General features: G+C 41.6%; 3 protein-coding genes across 3 annotated transcripts; all 3 read right to left on the bottom strand.

The window, feature by feature from the left end:
• Window positions 1-1,399: 1,399 nt before the first annotated feature.
• On the bottom strand, window positions 1,400-5,289 carry camk2n2a (calcium/calmodulin-dependent protein kinase II inhibitor 2a). Its single transcript, XM_086093055.1, has 2 exons — window positions 4,971-5,289; window positions 1,400-4,280 (listed from the first exon to the last, which is right to left on the bottom strand). The coding sequence occupies exons 1-2, from the start codon at window positions 5,137-5,139 to the stop codon at window positions 4,210-4,212; spliced, it is 240 nt and encodes a 79-aa protein (XP_085949181.1). The 5' UTR covers window positions 5,140-5,289; the 3' UTR covers window positions 1,400-4,209.
• A 12,567-nt stretch (window positions 5,290-17,856) lies between these two features.
• Window positions 17,857-19,268, bottom strand: LOC147180653 (putative G protein-coupled receptor 148). The gene has a single exon (XM_086096839.1). It carries the CDS (start codon window positions 19,266-19,268, stop codon window positions 18,303-18,305), a length of 966 nt encoding a protein of 321 aa, XP_085952965.1. The 3' UTR covers window positions 17,857-18,302.
• A 3,298-nt stretch (window positions 19,269-22,566) lies between these two features.
• Window positions 22,567-26,710, bottom strand: mterf4 (mitochondrial transcription termination factor 4). Its single transcript, XM_086096827.1, has 4 exons — window positions 26,667-26,710; window positions 26,027-26,450; window positions 25,781-25,965; window positions 22,567-22,980 (listed from the first exon to the last, which is right to left on the bottom strand). Exons 1-4 carry the CDS (start codon window positions 26,691-26,693, stop codon window positions 22,567-22,569), a joined length of 1,050 nt encoding a protein of 349 aa, XP_085952953.1. The 5' UTR covers window positions 26,694-26,710.
• Window positions 26,711-27,341: the final 631 nt, after the last annotated feature.

Raw genomic sequence — 27,341 nt, forward strand, 5'->3', positions numbered from 1 at the left:
TCTATCTATTCATCCATCCATCCAATAGCTAGCTTTGTATCTATGTAGTTGATAGCTAGCTAGCAAGCTAGCTATTATCTATCCATCTATCTATCTATCTATCTATCTATCTATCTATCTATCTATCTATCTATCTATCTATCTATCTATCTATCTATCTATCTATCTATCTATCTATCTATCTATCTATCTATCTATCTATCTATCTATCTAGGACGATCAATAAAGTGGCTGATGGGGGTACGGTTAGTAACCTTAAAGGAGAAGTCAACCCCATTTTTTCATTTTTTTTTTAATAATAATATGTTCTATGCAGCCCCATTAGTCTAAACATGTTATTCTGTTTGATATTGCGTTAGCAGGCTAATCCAGCCATTTTTATCCATCTCACCAATCATGGCTCAGTTTGCCGAACCAAACCCGGAAACCATGTGAGCCGTGATTGGTCCTATTTCCTCAGCACAGGTGATGTCATCTTCAGTCGACGGCAAGTAGAATTTTTTTTTTTTTTTACTGCTGAGTCAAGAATCCATTCCTTTAATATGAATTTCAATGTGATTGGTTAATTCTGAACGCATTAACCGACTTTATTATTTTACTTCCTCTCTTGAAAAGATTCATGAATGAACAGGGGTGTGATGACTTGTTTCAATAATGTGGGTGTCAGGCTATTAAAAATTTGAATCGTAATTAATCACATGACTTCAACAGTTAACTCATGATTAATCGCAAATTTTATATATTTTCTAAATGTACAATAAAATACAAAAAAATCTCACTTTTCATTCTCTTGTTAACATAAAAGTGGAAAAAGATTAAATTAATAGAAATATGGCTGCATATTTTAGTCACTGATACAGTCATTTCGTAATAATTCATAAAATTGAGTTGAAATTAAAAAGATGTACTGTACTGTAAAAAAACGAGTGTGATATGTGTTGAGGTCATTTTTCTGCCACTAGATGGCATAATTGCATTTGTAAGACGTTGGTGACAGCTCAGTGCATTTTTTTTAAGAGCCATCTAATCCTTAACACGAAATAACTTGTAAAATTCTGCACATTTTTAAAATTGTAAAATGCAACTTGACTCCAGTCTCCACAAATATATGCATTATTATTTACATTTATTACTGCTAAAATTAGACGTGGACATGTCTGCTGCGTTGCAACTGGAATTTCCCCATTACAGGCTTTCCAAGTAAGGGGGCGGTCATTAATTGCGCGTAAAAAAAAAATGGTGGCGTTAAAGGAACTTTGAATTAACTCAAAATGAACGCACTCATTTTGACACAACTAACATGGAGGCCTTCTCGTGCTCCATCCAAAATGCGTGTGGTGATCACATGACGGAAATGTCTTTTATATTGTGGTAGGGAAAAAAAGCAGGCCCAATCACATTTCCATCTTTCACCATTTATTAGTTCACCAAATACAGTGAAAATGGCATCATAATATACAATGACTCATTCTTAGAATGTCATGACAATTTTTGTAGCAGGTTTTTTTTTTTTTGCTTCATAAAATGATGTTCCGTTATTGAAAATATTTCATGCACAACAAACCATATCCAGTTTCTTTAAAATGATGGTACAAAATAAAACTTAAAAAAAACAAAAAACACAAAAAAATAAAAATGTTCAAAATGGGTCAAATAACGACGTGTTATTTGATTATACTCGTAAACAGTGCAATATACTCTAAAACTGCCATTTTCTAACAAATTCATCAACGAAGCTCAAGTCACAGTATACGATTTCTTACTAATAGTTGAACATCGATGTGTGCAAAAACCAGACACATTCAGTTAGTCTTTTTTTTTTTTTTTCAAAAACTCCGATCTCTGATAATCGAACGAGAGCAGGCGAGCGAAAATCAACGTCGTCTCGTCCCGCGCGTCCTCTCCCAAGTAGAAACTTTTTTTTCTTTTCTTGTTGTTGTTGATGAACTGTAAGACCATATAACGAGCATATCGTTTAAATAACAAATATTTAGATATAAAAATACAAATATGAGCTTTCTGTTTAAAAACAAGCGTGCCGGGGTCGTGGGGGGGGGGGGGGGTGTTTAAGCGTGGTGACACCCGCGTTGGCACCGGAGTGAAAATCCATGCATGACGTAAAACACCGTTAATTGCAAAAAGATCCAAAGTGCAGTGGTACATTGACTCGCAAGTTTGGAACTCAATTTAGCAAATCAATTGAAATCAACTGAATTGCCCTTCATGTCAAAATTGCACCGTATGTTATAAAACATAACACAAGAGCATGTAAAGTGTCGTTACTGTGCGTGTAGCATTCGTGCGATGGATGCGTGTCTGTGAGGGGCGTGGCCTGGCGAGCTGAACTTCAGCTTGAGCATCTGGGTACGGGTTGTGATCTACAACGGCTCCGTGCGATTGTTCTCATTTTGCATTTTTTTGGGTTTGACTGTCCCGTTGAATAAGCTGGCTCTCCTTGCCCATGTGCAAGGGCATCAGAGTGCCTGTTAGAAAAATACACGCCTTTGCACGTAGAAAATTAAGTCTATGATAATTATTAGGGATGGATGAGTACAGATGCCAGCCTTATTTCAAGGTATCGATACTCGTGACAACAGCCGATACCAGTACCGAACTAGAAATGTTTTTTTAAAAAGGGATATATAGCTCTTTATTTATAACTGTCTTTGTTTTTAGGGTGATTTTTATGTCTCAAAAGTACAAGTTGTGTAAGTATTTACTTATTGTTATCATACTTATTTATTTATTATTATTGGTATTAGTGACTACAAGAGTGGTATTGAAAATGTCTACCTTTTTATTTAATTCAGCTTTATTCAATTCATTAATTGCCTTAACTTGCGAGTGCAAAAAATAGAGAAAAGTAAATCAGGGTGCTTGTTAAAGTTAAAGTACCACTTTATACAACCAATGCGCATTTCGATATTTCCTTCAATCTCCACAATTTAGCCAGTGTTTTGTTAAATAAATGCAAATAATTAGAATCGTAAATATAATCAACACAAATATCAGCGCAACACTTTTGTTTTTGAGTCCGTCCTTCATGAGCTTAACTGAAAGATCTGAGTTTGTTTTTTCTCTATGCACAAAAAAAAGCTGTTCATGAGCACTTCTCCTTTGCCGAAATAATCCAATCCAATCGCCTGTTACCCTGATGCTGTCTAATAAGCATCTCGATATGCCACACCTGTGATTATTGTGCCAGGATTATCATCTCGGCAAAAAAAAGCTGCTCCTAACTTTCACCATATTTGAGAATACTCGGTTTTTTTTTATGTCTCGTTTCGAGTTTAGCTCATGAAAAATGGCAGCGAAAACAACAAACGCCGCGTTCATATTTCCCCTTCAGCGTTTAAAGATATGTGCAGGTGCATCTACACGAACCCGCCACTTGAACCACTGGCGGCTAAAGCCCGAAAGAAAACCCGCGGCCAAAAACAAGTGGCGTTCCACTACAGAAAATATTAACATTGCACCATCCTCGGATATATGTTTGTACATACAATCTGGTCTCCTTTAGTAAGAAGTAGACTTGAGAGTTTTGCTTGGTCTGTTGGGAGGGGGGGGAGAAGGGGGAGGGGCTTGGGATCGGGATACCAAAGCAGTCGAGCAGCAACAGGAATGCATTGGAGCGGTGCTGAAAGGACAGCTCCCCTGAATGCACCATCTACAAGAGGGTGGGGGTGGGGGGCGTGGGGGGTTGCAAGCTGAGCCTACTGTACAACGTCGAGCTTCATCCTGACGCTTGTTTTTCCTTGGGGCGTGGGGGGGGGGGGGGGGGGTGCAGAGCGGCGGGTGGTGGTGGTGTTTGTTTTTAATGACAAGTTCCTCCATCACCTTTCACAATAAAGTCAGCGCGCGTCGAGACGCCACCGCCGCCGTCTCGCTATCTGGCAGGCGGGGAGGGGGGGCGGTAGAGGGGCGATTTTTCTTCTCCAAAAAGAAAAAAAAAAAAAAAGCGGGACTCGTTTTTGGAGGATTGCCAGCAATATCCCACGACGAATCTTTCCACTCTTCTTCTTCCAGCCCTTGCTTATCCTCCAGCGCGTCTCATCGCGCCGTCACCCCCGCTGCCTGTCGCCGTCTTCTTCTTCTTCTTCTTCTTCTTCTGCAATCCTCCAACATGCACAGCCGACAAGTGCTTCAAATCGGTGATCAAAATGAAAAGAGTCTGCAAGGCATCGTTCAGTCGGGGAGGGGGTGGGGGCTTTAAACGCCGGGCGACGACTTGTCTGTCATCCCCTTGAGGACCTCGTCTATTCGGTCGTCCTCGATCACCACTGAAGAGGAGGACAAAAAAATAAAGAAGACATTTTATTCTCTATATTTATTTTCTAGACGTTGGGGGGGGGGGACGGAATCTAAAAACAACTGCAATGGCTCCACCAGTTAAGGTTGAATGTTTACTGCAGTCAAAGGCGCGAATAACGCGCATGTAAAATCAGCCATGCTGCAAACATACTAGATCCCCCCCCCCCCCTGAATGCAACACGAGATCACGTGTAATCAGTCTGACAAACATTACAAGTAACATTTACGACCAATTTTGCGTCACGAGATCGCATTGAAACGCTATGATAAACAATCACGTGACAACATAAAAAAACCCATCTATCATGTTCCTGAATGCATCACGAGGTCGCATGTATGTGATAAATAAGTGGCCACCGTAAGAATTAGAAAAAACATGTCCCTGGTTCTTGAATGCGTCACGAGTTCGCATGGAAACAGTATGACAATAAAATAAAAAATAAAATAAAATTCTGTCCTTAATGCATTACGAGATCATGTCAGAAAAACAATAAAGTAACCAATATAAATATAGTTCCAGGTCCCTGAATGCATCACAAGATCGCATGTAACCGCACGACAAACAAATACACAGCTGGTCCTTGAACTCATCACGAGATTGCACCATGCATTAAAATGGCAATAAATAACAAGGAAAAGCAACTCGATGTCCGTTTTACCTCGCTTGGCTCTGCCGATCTGGCCGAGCTTCGGGGGTCGCTTGGCCTGCGAGCCAGCGAAAAAGGCGCTTGTGTCCTGCAGTCCGCAGCTAAAGGACATCTGGCTGACCTCGCTGTCCGCCCCGTAGCCGCTCATTTTCCCCTCGTTGTATGGCAACACTTCGGACATGTTGGCTGGCGGCGGCTAAAAGTCGATTCGGGTCGTCCTCTTGGCAGTCTTAGATCCGGTCGTTGCAGGGACGAGCTTCTTTTGTTTGTTTGTTTGTTTGTTTCTCTTTTAATTTTTGATAGAAGTCCTAGTGGAAGTCCCGAGGTTCGATGCCAGCTGTGGGTTGGGTGGTCCCCAGTTTGCAACTGCAGTTGGAAGATGCGTGGACGTGGTGCGGGTGCGGGTGCGAGTGCGTGCGCTCTCCTCCGTTGCTGGCTGATGTCTGGTGAGAGAGGAGGAAGATCCCGGGATCATAAAGGAAACCCAGGCGGAACGTTGAAGTCATCCATCCGGGTTGGAGGAAGCGAGGGTGCGCGCGGTTATGTGTGTGTGGCGGCGCAACAGCGCCTCCAACAGGCGAGAAAAAGCAAATGCAGAAGTAAAGAGGGGATTTGAAGCAGCTCTCTTGATTGAGACTTTGCTGTGTCCAAACCAATTTATGTTCATGATTTTAACCATCCAGCCAGTTTCTATACTGCTTGTCCTCTTTAGGGTTGCACATATCCTGGATAATGTTGCAGTAATTAGAGAATTACAGGGGTGCGTTGAGAGACAAATGTAATTTGTTCTTTGACCACACAACCCCAAAACACTTCTCAAATCATATTTCATCTTGGAAACAAATGGAAATGTCATTGATCCTTTCCAGCCTCTCAAAAAATGTTTTTAATGAGGAAATAAACACTTTATATATATATATATACACACACACTTAAAAACGTACAGTATTGACAATATCCCCATTAAATACACTGATGATAATAATAATGATGCTTTTCCATGAAAAATAGGGGTTAGCCCTAACAAAAAAAACTAACTAAATTAATCAAATATAGGCAAAAATAAATAAAATAATAATAATATATATATATAATAAAATGAATCCGCAGCAGGGATGACGCTACACCGGGGCTAGATGGGGCTATAGCATTTATATAGTCTCTTTGTACCTATTGATCAAGCCCCACTTTAACCCCGGGAGAGAGAGAGAGAAATCCAGGAGCCGTCCCTGATCCGTGAATGCCAAACTGTGAGTATGCGGGATCAAATGAACAATTAAAAAACGAAATAGAAAAAGAAAAAAGGTAATTCTCTGTTTCAGCCGAGAGGCAATAAACATCTTGAAGCTTTGTTTTTGAAGAATATTTACAAAATGTATCTGTCATTCTGACACTACTGATGTCGAAAATCACAGAATCAGACCAACAGCATTTAACATTTTTGAATTAAAGTGTCAGTTTGCCGATCCAAACACTTTCAGGCTCTGAAATGATGTTGCTCGAAGATAATTTGCTAGCTCTGACAACGTCATGCTCATGCTGCTCACAGCGCCCCCTGGAGGCATGTTAGCATAACATCTTGAGCGTGCTCAAATACTCAAGAGGCGCATTAACCAACATCACAGCGATCAATGTGTCTTTTTTGTGTGTGTGTGTTTTTTTTTTCATTCATGGCATTTGGATTCTTGATAAAGGACACACAATTGGAAAACGAGCTCCAGCTTCGAGCCGCCAACCAGCAGAGCACTTGATTCATGCTAGGGTCACACAAGGGACAGGTGTGATGTCATCAGCATGAGACAGAAGAAAAGGGGAGATGTTGACCTGCGCTCAGTGCCACAGGCGTCTATACAAAAACAAAACAAACAACAACAAAAAGCAGAGACTCTGCTTCTACTTTTATAGCCAAGCCCCCTTCAGTTCTGTCTTTATTGGACTGAGACGGAGTCTCGTTGAGTTACTTTCCTTCCACTTTGGCAAGCAGCACACGTAATGATCCACCTCACTCAATCAGCAGCGCACCTCTCTGACAAGGAACAAGAATGTGTGTGTGTGCGTGCGCGCGCGTGCTCTCGAATCATTGCCTCCAATTACAAATGAATCACTGACGTGCTGAGTCACTACCCTGCTCTCCCCCTTCCTTCCAAAAAGCTCCGATTGATGCTATTGAGGTGGAAGTACGCACATACATTCACAAACGTTTCTGGTCTAAAAGCCGAGAACACCCCCAGGAACACCCCCCCCCCCCCCCAAAAAAAAAACCCCAGCAATAACAAGCCAAGAGGGAGCGCCAGGATCGATTGTGAGAGTCTCTGCCATTATGGAGGCTAATATTGCAAGGGAGGAGTAAGAAGAGAGCGTAGACTTATCACATTAAGTGTGATATGAAAGATAAACGGTGATACTTTCTTGAAAATGAAAGTGGGAAGGGAGTTTGCTAACTTGGATGTTGGACTGGAGGGGCAAAGCCTGCCGGGTTAGCTTAGCGCTAGTTTATGGTAATCAGATGTCGGGAATTTGATGGGTTAGTCTCATTTTATTTCATTTTTTGTTATCTATGCCAATCACATAGTTGTCATAGCGATTCATACGATAAACACATTAAAAGGGAATTTAACTGTGATTCTTTCCTATTTACTCCCTAATTCATGTTTGCGTAATCTAATCGGAATTAGATCTACCTCTAAGAATCATGGGAAATGTAGTCCTACCCACGGGGGTCATTAGTCGCCGGCCAGACAACGCAAGCTGAGCTATGAGCTTTCAAACGGTTTATTTCCAGTGTTACAATGCGTGACCTATGCAACGTAAACAACACCGCCATCTTAACTCATTCACTGCCATTCACGGCTATAGCCGTCAAAAATTCATTTGAATATATTTCTGTTAGTTTTACATTTTTATTCCACTTTTGTTAACAAGAGTATGAAAACCTAGGGAAAATTATTGTACATTTAGACCAGATATAAAATTTGTGATTAATCATCAGTTAACTATTGAAGTCATGCGATTAATTACAATTACAAATTTTAATCCCCTGATGCCCTAATTTTTAATAATCTTTTCTTTTTTTGAAAAAATATTATTTTAAAAAAGAAAAGAAAATTAATCGCCTGCCACTTTAATTGTAATAATCTTTTCTTTAAAAAAAGATTAATTAAAAAAGAAAAGAAAATTAATTAAAAAATTAGCACCTGACACCCTAATTAAAAAATTATATTTTCTTTTTTGAAAAAGATTTAAAAAAATAAAATAAAATTATTACAATTATAATTTTTTATCGCCAGACGCCTTAATTTTTAATAATCTTTTCTTTTTTGAAAAAAGATTATTTAAAAAAAGAAAAGATTATTAAAGATTAGGTCGTCAGGCGATTAAATTGTAATTACATTACTTCAATAGTTAACTCACGAGGCGGGACCCAGTATCCAGGGGGCGAGCCCTATCGCCCCGCCGGACGGGTCCCATATGCCCGTGGGTGGGGGGGGGGGGCTTGTGGGGGTGCCATCGGTTGGGGGCCGCAGTATAGAGCAGTGCTGCGGTCCCCTGTCCGTGTTGGGGTGGGTGGCGGGGGTGGATGGGGGGGCGGGGGTTGGGGGCCGGTGGGGTGCCTGGTGGGCCTGCAGTGCCCCGTCCTGCTGCGTTGGGCCGGGGGCGCGGGCCGTGTTGGGGCGGGGGGCGCTCCTGCTCCTGGGTTTGCTCTCCGGCCGGTGGCCCTGGCGGGGCCCGGGGGTCGTCCTTTGGCGCTGCCGCGGCCTGGGGGGCCCTGAGGTGTTGCGCTTGCTCTGTTCCGGCGGGGTCAACGGCTCCCCTCTTTGGTGGAGATTTTCATGCATGCCAGATCCACCACACCAGCATCTACCGAAACTCAGACACAATCTGTTTCCTCCTCAGGTTATTGAATCGGTGGAGGCTGGTGTCTGCGGATCTCACGCGGCTTCGTCTGTCCTTCCTTCCTTTTCTCGGTCTCTCCTTTGGTCTCTTGAGGCCTCCCTGATTTTATGTTTTTTGGATTTGTTGGGGTCTGGATGTTTCTTGGGCTGGGGAGGAGTTCTGGTGGGGGGTGTCTGGTCGGTGCTGGATTTCACCTTCCTTGGTTTTCTTCGGTCCCCTCGGGTCTCCTGGTGTTCGGTTTAGGTGAACGGTATGAGATTTTTTCTAATAGGTTTTCTGGTGAGCTAACAAATACACGCACGCACGCACATACACATACTCACCCACACACACACACACAAAAAAAAAAAAAAAAAAAAAAAAAGAGCAATGATGATGACATTTCCGAATGAACAATACTGAGCTCTTAAAAAAAAAAAAAAAAAATTGTTAACTCACGATTAATCACAAATTTTATATCTGTTCTAAATGTACAATAAAAACTTTTTTATAGGTTTTCATACTCTTGTTAACAAAAGTGGAAAAAAATTCAAAATAATAGAAATAGTTAAAATTAATTTTTGACGTCTAAAGCCGTCAATGGCAGTGAATGAGTTAATAGCTGTCGGGAAAGAGTAAAAAAAAAAAGGTTGGGTAATTACGAGTGTATTGGCTTGTTGGGTGCTGTTGAACTGTCAACCAAAATAGCGTTTAGTATTAGCGATTGATCCCAACCCATTGATGAAGATTGACTAGCAATTAAACACGGTGATATTTATTGTTTATTTCATTTTCAGCAAAATTGTAGCGCCTCAGTTTTTAATTTTGACAATCTCATCATCATATGTTAGCTAGCTGGTACGACAGAACACAGACGGATTTAAAAATGTATCAAAAGCGGAAAAAAAACACCCAGTGTATGGTTGAAGTCCGTTATTTTAAACCAAAAAGGGAAACCTTTCCGTAGGTTGACGTGGCTGAAAACGCTCAGCTAGCGTTCGGTCGGACTGTAGCGTTAGCGTGTCGGAAGCATGCAGTCTTGGTACACTGATAGGTTTCCAAAAAAGTGAATAAGAGGCTTGGTCAAGCGCTTTGCACAAAACACGGTGTCGATAAAGCGCAAATAATTGCTTAAGTAAGTCAATTAAAGTACCATTTGTAACCCATTTTAAATAGTTTGCTACCTTGAAGATTCTCGTTTACAAAGTTGCCTCATTCAGCCCAATGGCACACAATGATCAATGGTCTTTGTGACACTGTGATAATACTGCAGCATCAGGAGGAAAGAAGCCGTTATGGAAGCATCAATCTTCTCGGGAAACGACCACTCGAGTCATCGCCCTTCATAAAAGCGAAAAAGACGCTCACGAGAAGGCTACGAATCTTTGCTCGGCTGAACGATGCTGTACCTGCTGCAAAAAGCACCCCAAAAAAATCTGCCATTTGTTGACGCCCCCCACTTCTAAAAAGTTCATAATTGCTTACATTGCAAGACTTGCGCGTGTCCAAAAGAAGACGCTGAGGACGTTTAACTGCTGTAATGTAGATGCCAAGTCTGGGGTGGCGCTGTTGCGCAGGCCACGGGGAGTTAACGGAACGCGTAGAAGAAGAATCAGCGAAAATGGTGGCAAAGCACTACCGGTACTTTAAATTCCTGGATTCAAGATGCCACCCAGATGGCGGCATAGCACTACTTTTTAATTTTAAAATGCAGCTCAACTCACTTCAACATAGTTACGTATAGCAGCAAGATGTTACACGATGGCGGTAAATCGTAATATTTGTACAAATGAAGCTCCTCAACCCACTTCAACATACAAAACCAATTCCCCAAAAGTTGGGACATTCCAAATTGTGAATAAAAACTGAATGCAAACGTGTGGAAGTGGCAAATTTCAATATTTTGTTCAGAATAGAACATAGATGACAGGTCGAACGTTTAAACTGGTTTGTAGATCTTTAGCACCAAGATCCTATAATGTGGCACCAAAGCACTGCTTTGTAAAAAAAAAAAAAAAAAAGCAAGAAAATCTGTCGATGCGATTCTAGTAGCGCCCACGTTTTCCTTTTCAGAAAGTGCACTTAAATAGCACTTTTATCTCCACCATATAAAAGTGAATGTTTGAATTCAGAAGGCGCGTTAATGACAAGACAGTATGTGACGTTCTTATGTGGAGAAACAGGCCGACGGCGTCTCGGCTTGTTGACATGCGTCATGTGTTTAAAGTAGGTCACCTCATCTCACGTCACGCCACAAGCACATGGCTGACAATGGCGATTGGCATCAGACTGGCAGGTATGCTCTCTCTCTCTCTCTCTCTCCCATCCTCTCTACCTTTCTCTTTTCATTTCTTCCCCCCGTTTCTCTTTCACTCATTCTCTGCCTTTCTTTCACTCTCTCTCTCTTTTTCTCCTCTCTCATCCTCTCTTCCTTTCTCTTTCTCTCCTCACTTCTCCCCCCTCTCTTTCTCTCCCTTTGTCTTCTCCTTCCCCCGTTTCTCTTTCACTCACTCTCCCTTTCTCTCTCTCTCTCCCCTCTCTCATCCTCTCTTTCTCTTCTCCTTTCTTCCCCCCGTTTCTCTCTCTCTCTCTCTCAAAGCGTCTGCAGATGCTGTCAAACATCCGCCTCTGCGCTGTCACACACGCACACACACACAAGTACGTCAAGTGATAGTGAGTTTAGTCCAGTTGACAATCCATGACCCCCCCCCCCCCCAAATCTGTTGCTGTAAGGATTTATCATGTTAATGTTCAAATATATCATTTCTTTTACTTTACTTTGAATGTCAATATTGCTTTATATTGACTTTTTTCTTTTACAAACGAATGAAATAAATTGAATTGAAATAGATGGCAAATTGAGAATCTTGCTTCTCAAAGAATGAATGATGCCACAAACATCTAAACGGTGCTTTACTTATGTAAAACACTACCACCAACAATGGAAAAAGTGTTTTTTGATAGCAAAATACGTTTATTTACATTCAACAGTGTAACAATTTGACAACAATTTGGCAAACTATTTACAAATGTGTGCAACTGTGGTGCTATTTACAAATATGTGGATGTTTCAACGACAGTTTTTCTTTTTGTAACACTCTCCTGCGTGCAAGGAGACGCAACAGCATTTGCACAACAGATTGCCTCTTCGCGTGCGCCACTTTCTTGCAGGCCGTTTTTTTCCGGGGAATAGCAAGTATATACTGCAGTGTGTCATCAAGTCTAATATCAGGATCATGCTACGGTTACGTTACGGTGGTGTTACGTCTGGCTTCCTCATGTCCTTCAGTTGCTATACCGGGTGGTAGGAGATGTTCTGATCCATTTTATCCACTCCATTCATGGTGGCATCGTAGTCCAGAAACAGTGTCTTCTCCGTGATCAGACTGTACCCGCTCCTCCGATGAATATGCATTGGACTCGGGGTACTCTTCATCGTCCGATTGAACGTCCGCCTGTCCGCGTTTTCCTCCGTTAGCAGCGCTAGCCGGTGAGGCTTTACGACGCGATCGAAGCCGCCGCGTCAACCTCGGGAGTCACCATCACCATCATCATCGTCATCATCAATGTGCATTGGTCGATGCTTTTCGACTACTCTTCATCGTCCGATTGAACGTCCGCCTGTGCTCGGTTGTGCTCCGCGTTTTCCGCCGTTAGCATCGCTAGCCGGTGAGGCTTTATGACGTGATCATAGCCGCCGCGTCAACGCTTCCAACTTCGGCGTCAAGCTCGGAGTCACCATCATCATCATCGTCGTCATCAATGCGCTGTTTAGCATTAGTCGATGAATGAAAAATGCTCAAGCGCGAGCTGCTTGCAACCGGTCGCCATTGTTGCTTCATCAGCCATTGTCCCCTCAACACTCTAGCTCCGCCTCACGTCTTCTACTGACGCCCACCCAATCTTGTCCAAAGAGAGTCATCGCTGCCATCTAGGGGCCAAAACTAGTCATTATACTAACTAGATCTGCTTGATACTTTCAGCACAGCTGGCCAAGGCTTTCATCCACCCGTTTCCAAAAAACAACAAAAAAAAAAACATAGTGAACATCTTTTAACGTCTTTGGCGCCCCTCCGTAGAAATGTACTAAACGTTATTTAACGTTTTTGGCAGTAAAAGAGTTAAAATCATCATCGCTCACATCTGAAATGAAATGCTATTTTTATGGCCTTAAGTCCAGACTTTATTATGTGGCACAAATGCGAATCCAGAACTGATTCCAACGGATATTAATCTCTCCCCGCAAGATAAACGGCCCTAACGAGCGCACTTATTAATTGCCACCGCCCGCACCGCCTCCATCAATACAAATTTGGGGTGTACAGCCGTGAAGCTTTTGGCCATTAGAGAATAATCACGTCGTCCAAACTGTTTCTCAGCCATCAGACGGAATTAAAGAGCATTTCGGAGTGTACATAAATAAAATGCGATTCGACTTGCCTGGCAAGTTTCCATTGGCTTCTCCTGGCAAGGTTGTTGAACGAAAAGCTGCCATCTAGTGGTAGGAGAGGTGAAGGCGCCATAGAAGAATCATGCTCACTTTTAAATGAAGACTAACATTTAACAGAATGTTTATTATTGTAAGTGTGGTTCGTTTATACCACGCCATACTGAGTGCTTTTTGTTGACTTTGCTTACTTAAATATGGCTACGCGATATCGAATGAAGTGGTTACAATAAATAAATAAAAGGTGTCAGGGTTAAGGTCTGTGAGGAGATTTTATATTTAGTTTGAGAGGTTTGGGGTTATGTGTGAGTGGTTTGTGGAGAGATCAAGATTTTGGTTACCCGAGTTTTTTTGTGTGGTGTGTGAGATTTTTTGTTGAATGATAGTTGTGTGTCAGATGATGTGTTTGGTACACAGTGTAAGTTTTTGTGTGAGAGAGGTTTTTGTTAAGCATTGAAAGATTTGATAGGTATTTTGGTGTGTTTGCGTGTGAGTGAGAGAAGGAGGTTTTTAGTTGTGAGATTTTTAGGTTTGTGATAAAGTTTGGGTCTGTGGGAGTTTTTTTTTTGTTGTTTGCAAAAAGTTTTTTGTTGTGCGTGTGTTTTTCGGGGTCCGATTTTTTGTTTGCCATGACTTTCTTGTGGACTGTGAAGGTTTTTATGTGAGATAGCTTTTTTTTTTTTATTGCATGTGAGAGGTGTTTTGATGTGTGTGAGATTTTTGTTGTGAGTTTTTTTGTTAGAGTGAGATTTTTGGTAAGTGAGAATTTTTTAGGCGTCACTGCGTCAGAGATGGTATATTAGTTTTATTGTAGAACGTGAGTTTTTATGTATGAATGTTTTGCTAAATGTAAGAGGTGTTTTGGTGTGTATGAGAAGTTTGCCTGTGAGGTTTCTTTTTTATGTAAGGGGTTTTTGTGAGAGGTACGTTGGTGGGTGTGAGATTTTTTTGTGTGTGATGTTTTTTGTTGCATGTTAAAATTATTTGTTGTGTGAGAGCTTATGTGTTAGAGCTTTTGTTTTTGTGTGTGAGAGTTTTTGTTGCGAGGTGTGTGTGTTTTTGTTTTTTAGTGAATCTGATATGTTTTTGTTGAGCTAGAACGTTTTTTTTTTTGATGCGTGTGTGACAGTACAGGGGAGAATCCAACACAAAGCTTCAAACCAGAATTTCCTGCCTGTGAGACAGATGTGCCAACCACTGGTGCGCTGCTCCTTATCATGAGAACATTGCTAATCGCCACGCATGACCAAATCACACGAGGCCGCTCCTGCGAGTTCTTCCTAAATGCTCCAGTAATCGTTTGCTTCCTCGAAGTCGCAGCTGCTCTTCTAATTTAGTTTAAGTGAACTCCGATGACCACTGAGGAGGATTCATAAGGTCCTGCTCCGCCACCTGCTCCTCCGACATCCCCGCCCCCCTACTCCAAATAGCACGACGCCCTGTCGATGTGTAGCTACATTACACGCCTCGACGCGTTATTAGGGGACAACGGACGGAATTTATCCGATGACCTCATGCAGTGTGCAAAGGCCGACGACAGCTATTAGATCAATCGCGTCATTCAGCTAAGAAGCACGTTGAGGTCTTGCTGTCGTTGCTAACTTGGAAGGTTGCGATGGACGCCACAATCCAACATGGTCGTTTTCTTTCACTCGGACTAGACTGAAATATCGATTTAGTTTTAAAGTGGAAGTCAACATTTCTTGAGAAGAATATGTTATATCTCACCGTGACAATCTGATGAAAATTACATTTGTGGAATATGAGTTATGAAGCAAAATCCAGTCATTTTTATCCATCTCAGGGGGCGGCCATTTTGCCTTTTGCTGTCGACTGAAGATGACATCATTAGTCAGGTTTCCATTCAAATGTTTTGAAATGTGCGAATTTTGTGAAAATGCGCCGCGAGATGACGTTGTAGTGATGGAATTTTGGGACAATGGGGAGTTCCAGGTGGGAATGTTGTTGTTGTCTTGTTGGTTTTCCTCCCGCATTTAAGTGAAGCGTGTCGTTGAGAGCTGATGTTAATAAAGCCATCGTCTCCCCAAACATATTTTACTTTGTCATCCGTCATTCATTGTGACGTAGAATCGGTCAAAACGTGCGACGTATATCCGGTCTTGTTATCGCTTACCTGTTTCCATCACCAAAGTGCGCATTTTCCTTTTTTCGATACGTTTCAAAAACCACCCCCCTCCAAGCGCAAAAACCTTTTTGCGAATTTTGGGCCTTTTTTTCCCTCGAATTTCTGGAGCATTCAGTTTCTTTTTCGCAATTCTTGAAAATTCCAATAAAAATAGGTGGATGGCAACCCATCTCATGTTGTTTTCTGAAGCTGAGCTGTGATTGGTCGTTACCTGAGACGTGAGCAACATTAATGTCATCTTCAGTCGACAGCAAGTGGCAAAATGGCCGCCGCCTGAGATAGATTTAAAAACGACTGGATTTTGTTGCTTAACTCATATTCCACTAACGCAATATTAACCAGATTATGGGGCTGCATAGAGCATAATATTTTCAACAACAACAAAACATTGGGGGGTGGTTGATTTTCCCTTTAAGCGCAAAATACACACTTTGACTTGTAGATATGCAAAATCCTGCACATTATTAAATTCGTTGGACATATGACGCCACAATAAACCTTCCAGGGACAATAGGCTCCAAAACAAGTGTCGTGAATAACTATCTTTACTGATTTTTTTGTGTCATACAAATTACATTCAGAGACATCGAACAAAATTATTATTTAAACATTGTGATCATTATTGCGATCGAAGATTAGAGGGGTAATCCAAGTAAATTACAATTGCACATGAAAAAATAAATGTAGAAGGCTAAACTAGTAAACACTCAAGTTTAAAAAGATGGAGGCATGAACATTGGCGAATCCATTATATAATGAGGTCCAAATACAAACGCGTACCTCATGTGGTAGACCAAAATAGTAGCGTCAAATTTGCATGCCTGTAAATACTGAATCGATGTTTGATCGATATATTTCCAATGGGATTTTTTTCTTTGTGCCAAATTGGAGACTTGACTATTGAGAAGATTGAGTTAAGCAAATACGTACATCACGTTGGACCACGTATTGTGTCGTAGTCTCTGGACCAGAAAACAATGGCGCCCTGAGAAGAGGCGTTCATTAGAAGACGCGAGCAAAGTCCATAGAAAGCGCTACCTCTCGGAAGTGGGAGCAAAAGGCTGTTGTGGCGTTGTCAACATGCCATCTCCTCAAAGACGTGGGACTGCGGGGAGCCGGACGCCACAGGGCGACCAGAGAAAGATCAAAGGAAGCAGAAAGCAAGCTCCTGGCTCCAGATGAAGCGGTCCCACAAGCCTTGGGGAACAAAAACAATCTGCAAGGTTAACACCGGGGGGGGGATTTCGCTGTACCCCCCGCCAGGTGATATTATGGGATAATGGACGAAATGTCCATCTGGCTGATGGCCGACTTGGAATGTGGTCAGGTCTAGGCCCAACACAGACAGGTGGACGATCCTGCCAAGCATGGCCCTTCGTCGGCACTGGAGGAGGCCGAGAGGGACCAGCAGGATCACCAAAAACGCACGTGTTCATCGGGTTCACCAACCCTCGGACATCCGGATTGAGATCTTTGCTCCAAAACCGAAGCAGCTCAGATACAACGGGGGTCGAAAAATCAGATGTGGTCATCTCAGCTATTTTTGATCCGTTTTTTCTTACAACAATATCAAACAAGCGGAGTCGGGCAAAAACTGTCGTTACATTGGCCCACTTTTCGGCAAGTACTTCATGACCCGGAGCCTCGTCATGATACACAGACTGAGGAGGACCAATCTGTACCGACCCGGATCGATGGACGTGAACCTGCTTCAGTCGGTGCTCAGTCCATGTATTTTTTTTCGAGGGTTCGTGTCATGAAGCACTTTGCCGAAAGGTGGGCATCCGTTAACGACGGGCCGATGTGACGACGGTCTTTCAGGGTGACAAGAGACAACTACATTTTGTAGGTTTTGACCATGAGCATGATGGGGGGGGAAAACATGCCTAAATAAATAAGAGCGCAATCTTGTGAACTCATCATGTACGGTTGTCTTCCAGAGAACGTACTCAAGAACGTTCCTTCTAGGAACGCGATTCTCTTTGTAAATTGGAAGGACTGCGTACTTGTCAACTTCCCCTCCCGACTCGGACGTATTTCCGCGATAGCGGCACGAAATTCATCTTGGGATATTTTCCGATACTTTGACAAAACGCGATAATTTGTCTTCATGTGAAGAAGTGTGAGGTGATCGTTTTCTAAGGCTCTTTTCCAGATGTTATGAAAGTCTTCTGATGTTCAGGCAGCAAGACATTTGACGATGATCATACATGCGGAGGCGAAGGAGGCGGGAAAAAAGTGGAACGTAAAAAGACGATCTTAAAGGGAAGTCAAAAAAACAAAAATTCTTGACAATAATATGTTATTTATATGTGACCTCGCTTTAAACATGACATTCTGATTAATATTACATTTGTGGAATATGAGTTAAGCAGCAACATTTTTATCCCTCTCAGGGGGCGGCCATTTTGCCACTTGATGTCGACTGAAGATGACATCGCAGTTGCTCGGGTCTCAGGTAACAACCAATCGCAGTTCCGCTTCAGCTTCACCAGTGAGCTGTGATTGGCCGTTGCCTGAGCAACTGTGATGTCATCTTCCGCCGACAGCAAGCGGCAAAATGGCCGCCCCCTGAGATGGATACAAACGGCTGGATTTTGCTGCATAACTCATGTTCCACAGATGTAATATTAATCAAAATGTCATGTTTAGACGAGTGAGGTCAAGAAATGTGTACGGTTGACTTCCAGTTGACGTCTAAGACTTTTCAACTTTTGCCATACCTTGTGGTTCTATTGTTTATAATTGTTACGTTAATAATTCACATATAGTGGTCCAAACGTTGCAGCAGTAAATCAACTCAATCACGTTCTTCTGACTTAGAGAACCGCGAATGGCCGCTGTCAGCCGACAAACATGACAAAGAAATCAACCGCCATCACGCCGCGGTGACCTGGCTGAGCCTTCGGTGCCGATGCAGCAGCTGCAGCAGCGTGTCGGAGATCTCGCGGTAGCGGAGGCCGTACAGGTAAGGGGCAAAAGCCCTGGGGAGCAGCATGAACACGCACATGTTGACCGTGCTGACCCACACTCGGGCATCCTGGCTGACGGTCTCGCTCTGGAACAGGAGCAGCTCCAGGGTGAAGACGAAGCCGGGGGCGAAGTAGAGGAGGAGCAGCACGCCGTGGGCCAACACGGTGACCCGGGCTCTGGAGAAGCGGCTCTGCCAGATGCCTTGGGTTCGGGTTTCCATGTAGAGGCGGATGTAGCAGTAGAAGATGAGCGCGGCGCAGACGAGGGCGGCCACGAAGAAGTAGACGTTGATCCCCGTCGTGTTCCGGGCCTGGACGAACCCCAGCGAGATGAGGACGAGGCAGACGGCCGCGTTGCCGCCGCGCAGGTTCTCCCGCTCCGTCTCCATCAGGACGACCAGCGTGAACGGGTAGCTCGCCGCCAGCACCCAAGCCCCCAGCAGGATTCTGTGGGTTCGAGCGGGCGGGAGGAGGTGGTGGTAATGCAGCGGCCAGCGGACGGCCGCGTAGGTGTCCGCCACCATGAGGGTGACGGTGAGGATGGCGCAGCAGTAGGCGGTGACGGTGACGGCCGTGACCAGCTCGCAAACCCGCCACGGGACCTGCGCCTGGACCGCGTTGAGGACGGCGGTGGCCAGGTTGAGGGTGAGGAACAACATGTCCGCCGTCAGGGTGTTGGCCACCAGCAGGTAGCGCGTCTCTCGGCGCAAGGCGCGAGACGCCAAGATGCACGCCAGCAGGACGGGGTTCACCAGCATGGTGGCCAACGTGACCACGGTGGTGGGGATGAAGAAGAGCTCCAGGTGCCAACGGCGAAGGCTCGCCACCCACTCCTGCGTCAGGTTGGTAATCAGGATGGGCTCGGCGGACATTTTGTAACGCTTTTCTTGAGGTTGTCAGGTGTTTCTTTCAGTGGCTTCCTGTTGGTAGATGGCAGCAGCGTTAGCTCATTCAGTGCCATTGACGGCTTTCGACGTCAAAGATCCGTTTTTTACTGGGTTGGCAGTGAATGAGTTCATGAAGGGGATCGTCGGCTTATTTACATTTATGATTACACATGGTGACAAATGGCAAAAACTAAAACAAAAAAACATGCCTCAGATGCAGTACTCTAAAAAGTCTACACACCCCTGTTCAAATGCCAAGTTTTTGTGATGCAAAAAATAAAAGAAAAAAATCACCTCTGCAACTCAAAAATCTTTTTGAGTGTGTAAGTGAAATAACTGAATTAATGTGGTTGCACAAGTGTGCACACCCTCATAACAGGGATGCGGCTAACCAATCACGTTCAAACGATGTAAATAGGAGTCAGTACACGCCTGCCACCATTTGACTCATTTAGCCAGCAGGAATAATATTTTCTCTATAATTGTGATAACTTCATTATTTTTCATGAACAATTAATCCTCAGCACAGGTGATGTCATCTTTAGTCGACAGCAAGTGGAAAAAGGTGTTTTTATAGGTACGTGAAAAGTAATGAAGTTAACAAATTAATTCAAGACAAAATATTAACTTTTTACTGCGGAAAATGGCCCAATGAGTCAAGCATCCCATTAAAGTGTCTAAGCGATTGATCCCAAATTAATTTCAGATGTTCTAGTAGGCTTTTCCTTTTTCAACCAAAACACATTTGAAAGATTTTGTTTTATCTTTTCTTCTTGAAATTTTTTATTATTATTACGTATCACAGAGCAACAAAATTCAGTTTTAATCCGTCTAAGAAACATAAAAATACATTGCCGCATAATGCGGGGGGGGGAAAGCAACTCACAAATTATGCTCAAATGGGGGATTTTCTTTTTTTTTAATAGTCTCATTTTGTAATCACAAAAATGTGTCAGTTGAACAGGGGTGTGCAGACTTTTTATATCCACTATATATGCACAGTTGTGCTTTGTGAGTGTACATACCCTCTGGTCACGTAAACTAAGAAAAATGCTTAATTATGAATAATCATGAGACTGATGGGAGTTTAAAAGCACATCTAATGTAAACAATATCGAGACAAAACACCCACATTGCATCTGAAAATACTTTCATGATAAATCCTTGATCTCAACGACAAAGCCATAAAACACTTCAATGATGAAAAATCAAACGTTTGGATGGAGACTTGGACAAAGTTGTGTTTTCTTACCTGGGGTCCACGCGAAGGCGGCGTGCGCCGCACTTCCATTAGAGCTGAAATCTTGTGTAAATCACAGGGTGTTTTTCTGCCGCCTGCGCTTATCTGATGTGTTCCGTGTTGACTCGCACAGATGATTATAGAGATGCGCCAACGCCACCGCCACTTAGCCGTCGCGTAGTGACGGGGTGGAGCTTTTCCAACGTTAGTTACAGCATACTTTTCACTTTTCCAACATATTTGTTGAGGCTATTCGCTGGAAATGGAACTCTTGGTATGCATTAAGAGTTCAAAACAGTTAAAGGCTGACTAAGCTTTCATGTAGACATTTACTTTAAATTCAATACGTTGCAATTGTGTACACCGGTACAAAATTATGCGAGAACAAAAAGGTGCTCTGTTTGTATAATGGCAATAAAGGCTGGCTATCTAATAAAAGTAATACATATATTTTTTTCTCTGACTTAATGTAAATTAGGATTGTTGGGCCTTGGTGGAGGTAATCAAAGCGAACACTAGGGGGGGGGGGGGGGGCGGAATTACAAAATTAGTTGTACGTTTAAGAGAGAGAGTGTTAAGTGTCATTGAGTTTTGTATGTGTGGAAAATGACAACCTTTGTTTTTGTACATTTTAACTCATTCACTGCCATTGACGGCTATAGACGTCATAAATTCATTTGAAGTATTTCTATTAAATACATTTTTTTCCACTTTTGTTAACAAGAGTATGAAAACCTAGAAAAAATGTTTTGGGGTACATTTAGAACAGATATAAAATTTGTGATTAATCGTGAGTTAACTAGTGAAGTTATGAGATTAATTACGATAAAAAATTTATATCACCTGACGCCCCTCATTTTTAATAATCTTTTCTTTTCTTAAAAAAAAAAAGATTATTAAAAATTTGGGGCGTCAGGCAATCACCATTTTTAATCGTTTAAGTTATGCGATTAATTACGGTAAAAAATTTGAATCACCTGACACCCCTAATTTTTAATAATCTTTTCTTAAAAAAAAAAAAGATTTTCAAAAATTAGGGGCGTCAGGCAATCACCATTTTTAATCGTTTAAGTTATGCGATTAATTACGATAAAAAATTTTAATCACCTGACACCCCTAATTTTTAATAATCTTTTCTTTAAAAAAAAAAAAGATTATCAAAAATTAGAGGCGTCAGGCGATCACCATTTTTAATCGTAATTAATTGCATGACTTCACTAGTTAACTCACGATTAATCACAAATTTTATATCTGTTCTAATACAATAAAAAAAAAATCTAGGTTTTCATACTCTTGTTAACAAAAGTGGGAAAAATGTTAAACTAATAGAAATAGTTCAAATTAATTTTTGACGTCTATAGCCGTCATTGGCAGTGAATGAGTTAAGTATCTTAAAAAAAAAACATCAAAAAAATTACAAATCTTGTAACAATCCAGCTTCATGCTTATAATTGTATGATCCTTTTTTCCGCACCCCAGTGAGTTAGGAAAATAAAGCCCTTTCATAAGAATATTCTTAAATTATATTATTTTCATTTCATTTCATTGTATTACAAGAAAACAAATATTTCATAATCATGACCATTTTCCGAGAAATATTGTAATAGTTCAACCTCATGTTCATAATTCTTACTCAATCCTTGAATTTTTCCCAAACCCAGTAAGGTTTTTTTTCTTCATAAAATTAATTTGAATTTCAAGTTGAAATAATAGCAGGGGGAAAACCGCCTGTTAAAAAGTTGCAAAATTTTCTGAGAAATATTCTCATATTCGTTTTCTTGTAAATTCAATTGTTTTATGACAACAAATATCGGCAAAAAAAAATTCTCACAATGATACAACTTTATGCTTCCATGATTTTATCCTCGTAATATTTCCCCCTCACGTGCGTTAAAAGAAGTTTTATTCTTGTAACTTCACTCATTTTACAGCAAGTTTACAAGAAAAACAATCCAGCGCCCTCGAAATGTTTACCCACCTCAACATCATCACCAGTGCAAATATTTTGATGCGATTATTCTTCATCGTGCTCTCGTTCACGTCTTACTGCTTTCTTTTTCTCTTCCTGTAGCTTTCTTTGGCTTCCGCCTGGTCTTCCTCGTCGTCGTCGTCGTCGTCGTCCTCGTCCTCGTCCTCGTCACTGTCCTCACTCGCTGCTTGGCTGTTGCCGTAGTGACGCGCCTCTCCCTTCCACTCTCTGGCCAGCAGTCTCCGAAAGACGTCGTACTCCTCGGCTGAGGCGTTGGCCGCCTGCGCCAGGAACGCGCCCAGGCCCACGCGGAGGACGCGGTCCAGTTTGGGGTTGACGACGAGCGTCTGGCCTTTCTTGTCGGGGGTTTGGTACAAGCCCCGGCGCTCCAAGAAGCAGTGTCGCGTGCGCAGCTCTTCCAGCGTGGAACGGAATAACTTGTGCTTCACCATGTCCGCTTGTTTGATGCCCATTCGGAAGTAGACATACTGGGGGGGGGTGCAGGACTTTACAACTTCATGATCGATCAAATTTAGAGTTCTAGCATAAGTAATTAGAATGTGGAGCGGGCATTTTGGGACAGGTTTCTACCAAGCATCCCTCGAGTCCAACAACGTAGACAATTTCTCATAAATGTATAGGCAACTTTATGGATAAAGTGTGCGCCTAAAAATGTCCACATTTCAGCCTGCAAGAACCCCACTTGAACCCGTAGGCGGTAGGGTTGTCAAAAGTATCGATACTAGGGCTGTGGTAAAAAAAATATATATATATATTTCTCGATATATATCGATATCAAATCGATATTCCTTTTTAATAGCTCGATATCTATTCATACAACCATGAATCGATACTTTTAAATATGGCTACCAAATGCAAATGTGCCCTAAAAAATTTTTTGCCACTTTATTTACATACTGCTGTGTTTGTAACCAATTTCAATTATTATTCATTGTTTTGGTCAGGTTATGTTCAATAAAACATACATTATTAATGTAATTGTATTGGATTCAATTTTAAATGTAAGGATTCATATATATTTGTTCATTCTTTTTTTTTTTTCTAAAGAGCTCAGTATTGTTCATTCGGTAATGTCATCATCATTGCTTTTTTTTTTTTGTATGTGGGTGAGTATGTGTATGTGCGTGCGTGTGTGTATTTGTTAGCTCACCAAAAACCTATTAGAAAAAATCCCATACCGTTCACCTAAACCGAACACCGCCGTCAGGAGACCCGAGGAGTATTTTTTCATTCTAATGCACCAAGTAAGAGGAAGAAGTTTCTATTTGCAGCATTGATACTTCTGAGAATGTCATCCATATAAAAGTAAAATTGATACTGCATGAAATCCTTAACAAAATCAAAAATGGATGTGAATCGAATCAATTTTGGAAATCTGAATTTATACCCAGCCCTAATCGATACCCACACGTCGTATCCAGATACGATAACACAATATTGGGGTCTGCGATTCGATTCAGAATCGATTTTCGATTAAGAGCGATTTTCGATTCAAAATGATTTGATTGACAATGATTTTTGCTCCAATTTATAGATGTGCAAGGAATCGTAATGATCTACTCCAGTCTGACTCGCTAATGCTAATTAGCGCGCTACTCGCGGCACTTATCACTCAAAAGAACGGCTCCACGCTGAGAAAAAAACAAACTTTTATTGGAATAACTTGACCGTGACTTTTTCCTTCTATTCTCTAATGTGGCTACAACTTAACAATGTATTAGACCGCGTGGAACCACGCTGCCCCTCAGTGGCCAAACCGGGTACAACATGAACAGCGCTCCCAATAAAGGCACACACAGACAAAGGCAAGACAGTATAAAATAATTTAAATAAAATCGATTTTGGGACATTTAAAATTGATTCTGAAGAATCACGATTCTTAATGAGAATCGATTTTTTGGCACACCCCTAGTTCCAAGCCCACACCGCGACTTTGCTTGCTCAGCTACCTTACAACTGCTTTAAGTGTGGCCAGTGTGGCGACCGGACGGCCAAACCAGCCAGTCTTGGTGCCTTGTGTTTTTCCTATTAGCCGGCTACCGCGGTTATGCTCAGTTGCGAACGTTGGTTTGTTATTAGCCATTAGCCATTAGCCGCGGGCTCACGGTTAGCTTCGTGCTCAGTGAATGCGTCCCTGCTTCAAGTTGTGCCTCAGTCAGAGCGTGTTTACTACAACGGTGCTCATTTGCAACCCAATAAGGGGAAAACTCACAGAGGAGAACATTGACATGCTTGTCAGCAACGACAATTCGGACCAGTGACATGACAAGCTTAGACAGTCATCATAGAATAAAGTGCACTTTTTTAAACCCTTGTATACCTTAATAGATATTTTCAATGTTAGCTTTTTTTTAAAAAGGTGTAGCTGAATGCAAATGCAGCATTTGATTTGAATTTTTATTGATTTTTTTTTTGTATATTTACTACCTCAAAATATATTTCCGATTACTTGTATAGTTAACCACCTCAAATTTTTTCTGTGTTTTTACCACAGACAACCAAAAATATTGTCATTGTGGCAATTTTTGTATGACGTATTCTTTTATTTGTGTTATTTATCATTTATTTGCATGTGAAAAAGTTATCTTATTTTTTTTCATTTTCTATTAATAATTTATTTAATTGATTATTTGAAGTTATGTTAATGAAACTATTTTTCTATACATTTTTAAAGTATTTCTTTTTTTATTTCCGCGGTATCAAAAATGGTATTGAGTATCGAGTATTTTCCTGGGTATCGATATCGAGTTTGAAATTTTGGTATCGTGACCCGTTTTGGGCTTTTTGATGGTCCATTTCCAAATAAAATATTGCCCATGGTTAAATTTGTAAACTTGAGTGTAATAGAACATTTCTTGTGGCTGAATTACCTTCATTGAAGATATTTTACAAAAATGTAATGTATTAAGGTTTTAGTTCAAATGATTTTGTTGGGCAGTGTCTGAATTTGCACAATACGATTTTATGTTTTTGACCATTTGATGGTCAAAAAAACAAAAAGTCAAGTCATCGGAGGACAACTTTTTACTTTAAGTGGAGTCATACTTGAAAACATTTTTTGATCAGCTTGGTCATTAAGTTTAATAACAGCCCATATTTCACACTGAGACAAGGTTATTATTTTAATAATTTAAACTTTTTGTGAAGTATTATGTCACGACCTTTTTCCAACATCAAATAAACGTCTTGGCAAAATAAACTGTCCTTTACAGATCTCGCAGAAATGACTTGACCGCCGTGCTCGCTCCACTGTAATGTTATACTGACCTGAAATTTGTACTCCAGCTGATCCCGGTCTTCGTGCACAATGGCCGGACAATCTCTGAAGATGTCGGCGACCTGCTGCGTAGTAAACACACACTTCTCCCTGAGGAACAGGGTCACATGTTTGACCGTCTTCACGGGCACAGTCAGGATGGCAGGGTAGCGCACCGCCACCCGCTGCAGATTGCCTGGATGGAGTCGCACCGTTTTAATATCATTAATAATACCATTAAAAAAAAAAATGCTCACCTTCGACTAAACCAAGTTTACGCAGATGGTTTATCCTCTGCTGGAGAAGTGATTCCTTGATGATGTAAAGTTCAGGACATTTCGTCAGTATCTTCAGCACGCTGGAGGGGTTGAGGCCCAACATGAACAGAAGCGTGAGAGTTGACAAGCAACGTTCGACAGCACTTCCACCTTTGGCTTTGCACACTGAATCATAGACGTCCTCAGCCTGTGAGTGGGTGAAGCCCATGTCAAGCAGACTGGGAACAGACAATTCTGGATCGGCGTGCCTCGGCAGGGATGCTGGGTCATTGTTGGCACTTGGCAGCTGAACGTTGCTGGGAGAGCACAGGGATCTAAACTGCGTGCAGGGACGTTGTAAGCAGCTACTTGGCTGAAGTGACGTGAATCCGGATGAGGTGGCATTTCTCACAAGCCACAGGAGCTGTGGAAAGTTCGCAAAGCTGTTAAAATGGACCATTTAGTTATTAACAAGGGTGGTAGCAAGGTTAAAGCGGTCTAGGGGCTGTCAAGCAGAATTATATTCAAACGATGGCAATGTCTTAAACATATATGGGTTTTCAAATAAAATATATTCCAAATTAAACAATTGGACCAAAAAAAACGTTAAACTTCTAGTGTTTTGGTTGTATTTACTCACCTGACGTGCAGCAAAACGAGCGTTCATGTTCTTGACTTTGTCCGTCTCTTATATGATTTCGTGCAGCATCAACGGTAGCGGTAAGAAAGGTTCCGCATTGTGTACTCCAAGACAAATTCGCTTTTCTTTTTGTTAAACAAAACAAGCATATTTACTCATTTATTTTTTAACTACCGTTAAAATGTGTAAACTATTAAAAATTGTACAAATGGCGACACAAAGAAGAGGTAAGCTGCATGAAGGACAACCAATTAGAAAGTATTTCATTACATCTTTTTTTTGTGCTGACCTTCATAATTATTACGATGTAAGCAAATATGAACTGACAAAGACCCCAAAATGTATTTACACCTCCCGCCTGCTCTCCATCCTCCATTAACTGGGAAGTGACCTGCTAACTAAAAAGGTGTACAAAAAAATAAACAAAAAATTAAATAAATAAAATGCAAGGCTCCGAGTGCCACCGCCCACATATTAATCAATAGTATAGTTGAATATTTAATTCTGGCCTGAATTCTAGCTTTTATAATCATTACAATTGAACATATTTTCAGAAGAGACTTGCTGTCCACTGTAATGCACCCCCCCCCCAACAAAGTACAATATATACTGTGTGTGTGGCAAGTTGTTTAGCAGACACAAATAAAAGGAAACTGGAGTTTTTTTTCCCCCACA

The sequence above is a fragment of the Leptonotus elevatus genome, chromosome 1 (genome assembly GCF_054856555.1).
Source record: "Leptonotus elevatus isolate MCC_2025b chromosome 1, RoL_Lele_1.0, whole genome shotgun sequence".
Classification (NCBI taxonomy): Eukaryota; Metazoa; Chordata; class Actinopteri; order Syngnathiformes; family Syngnathidae; genus Leptonotus; species Leptonotus elevatus.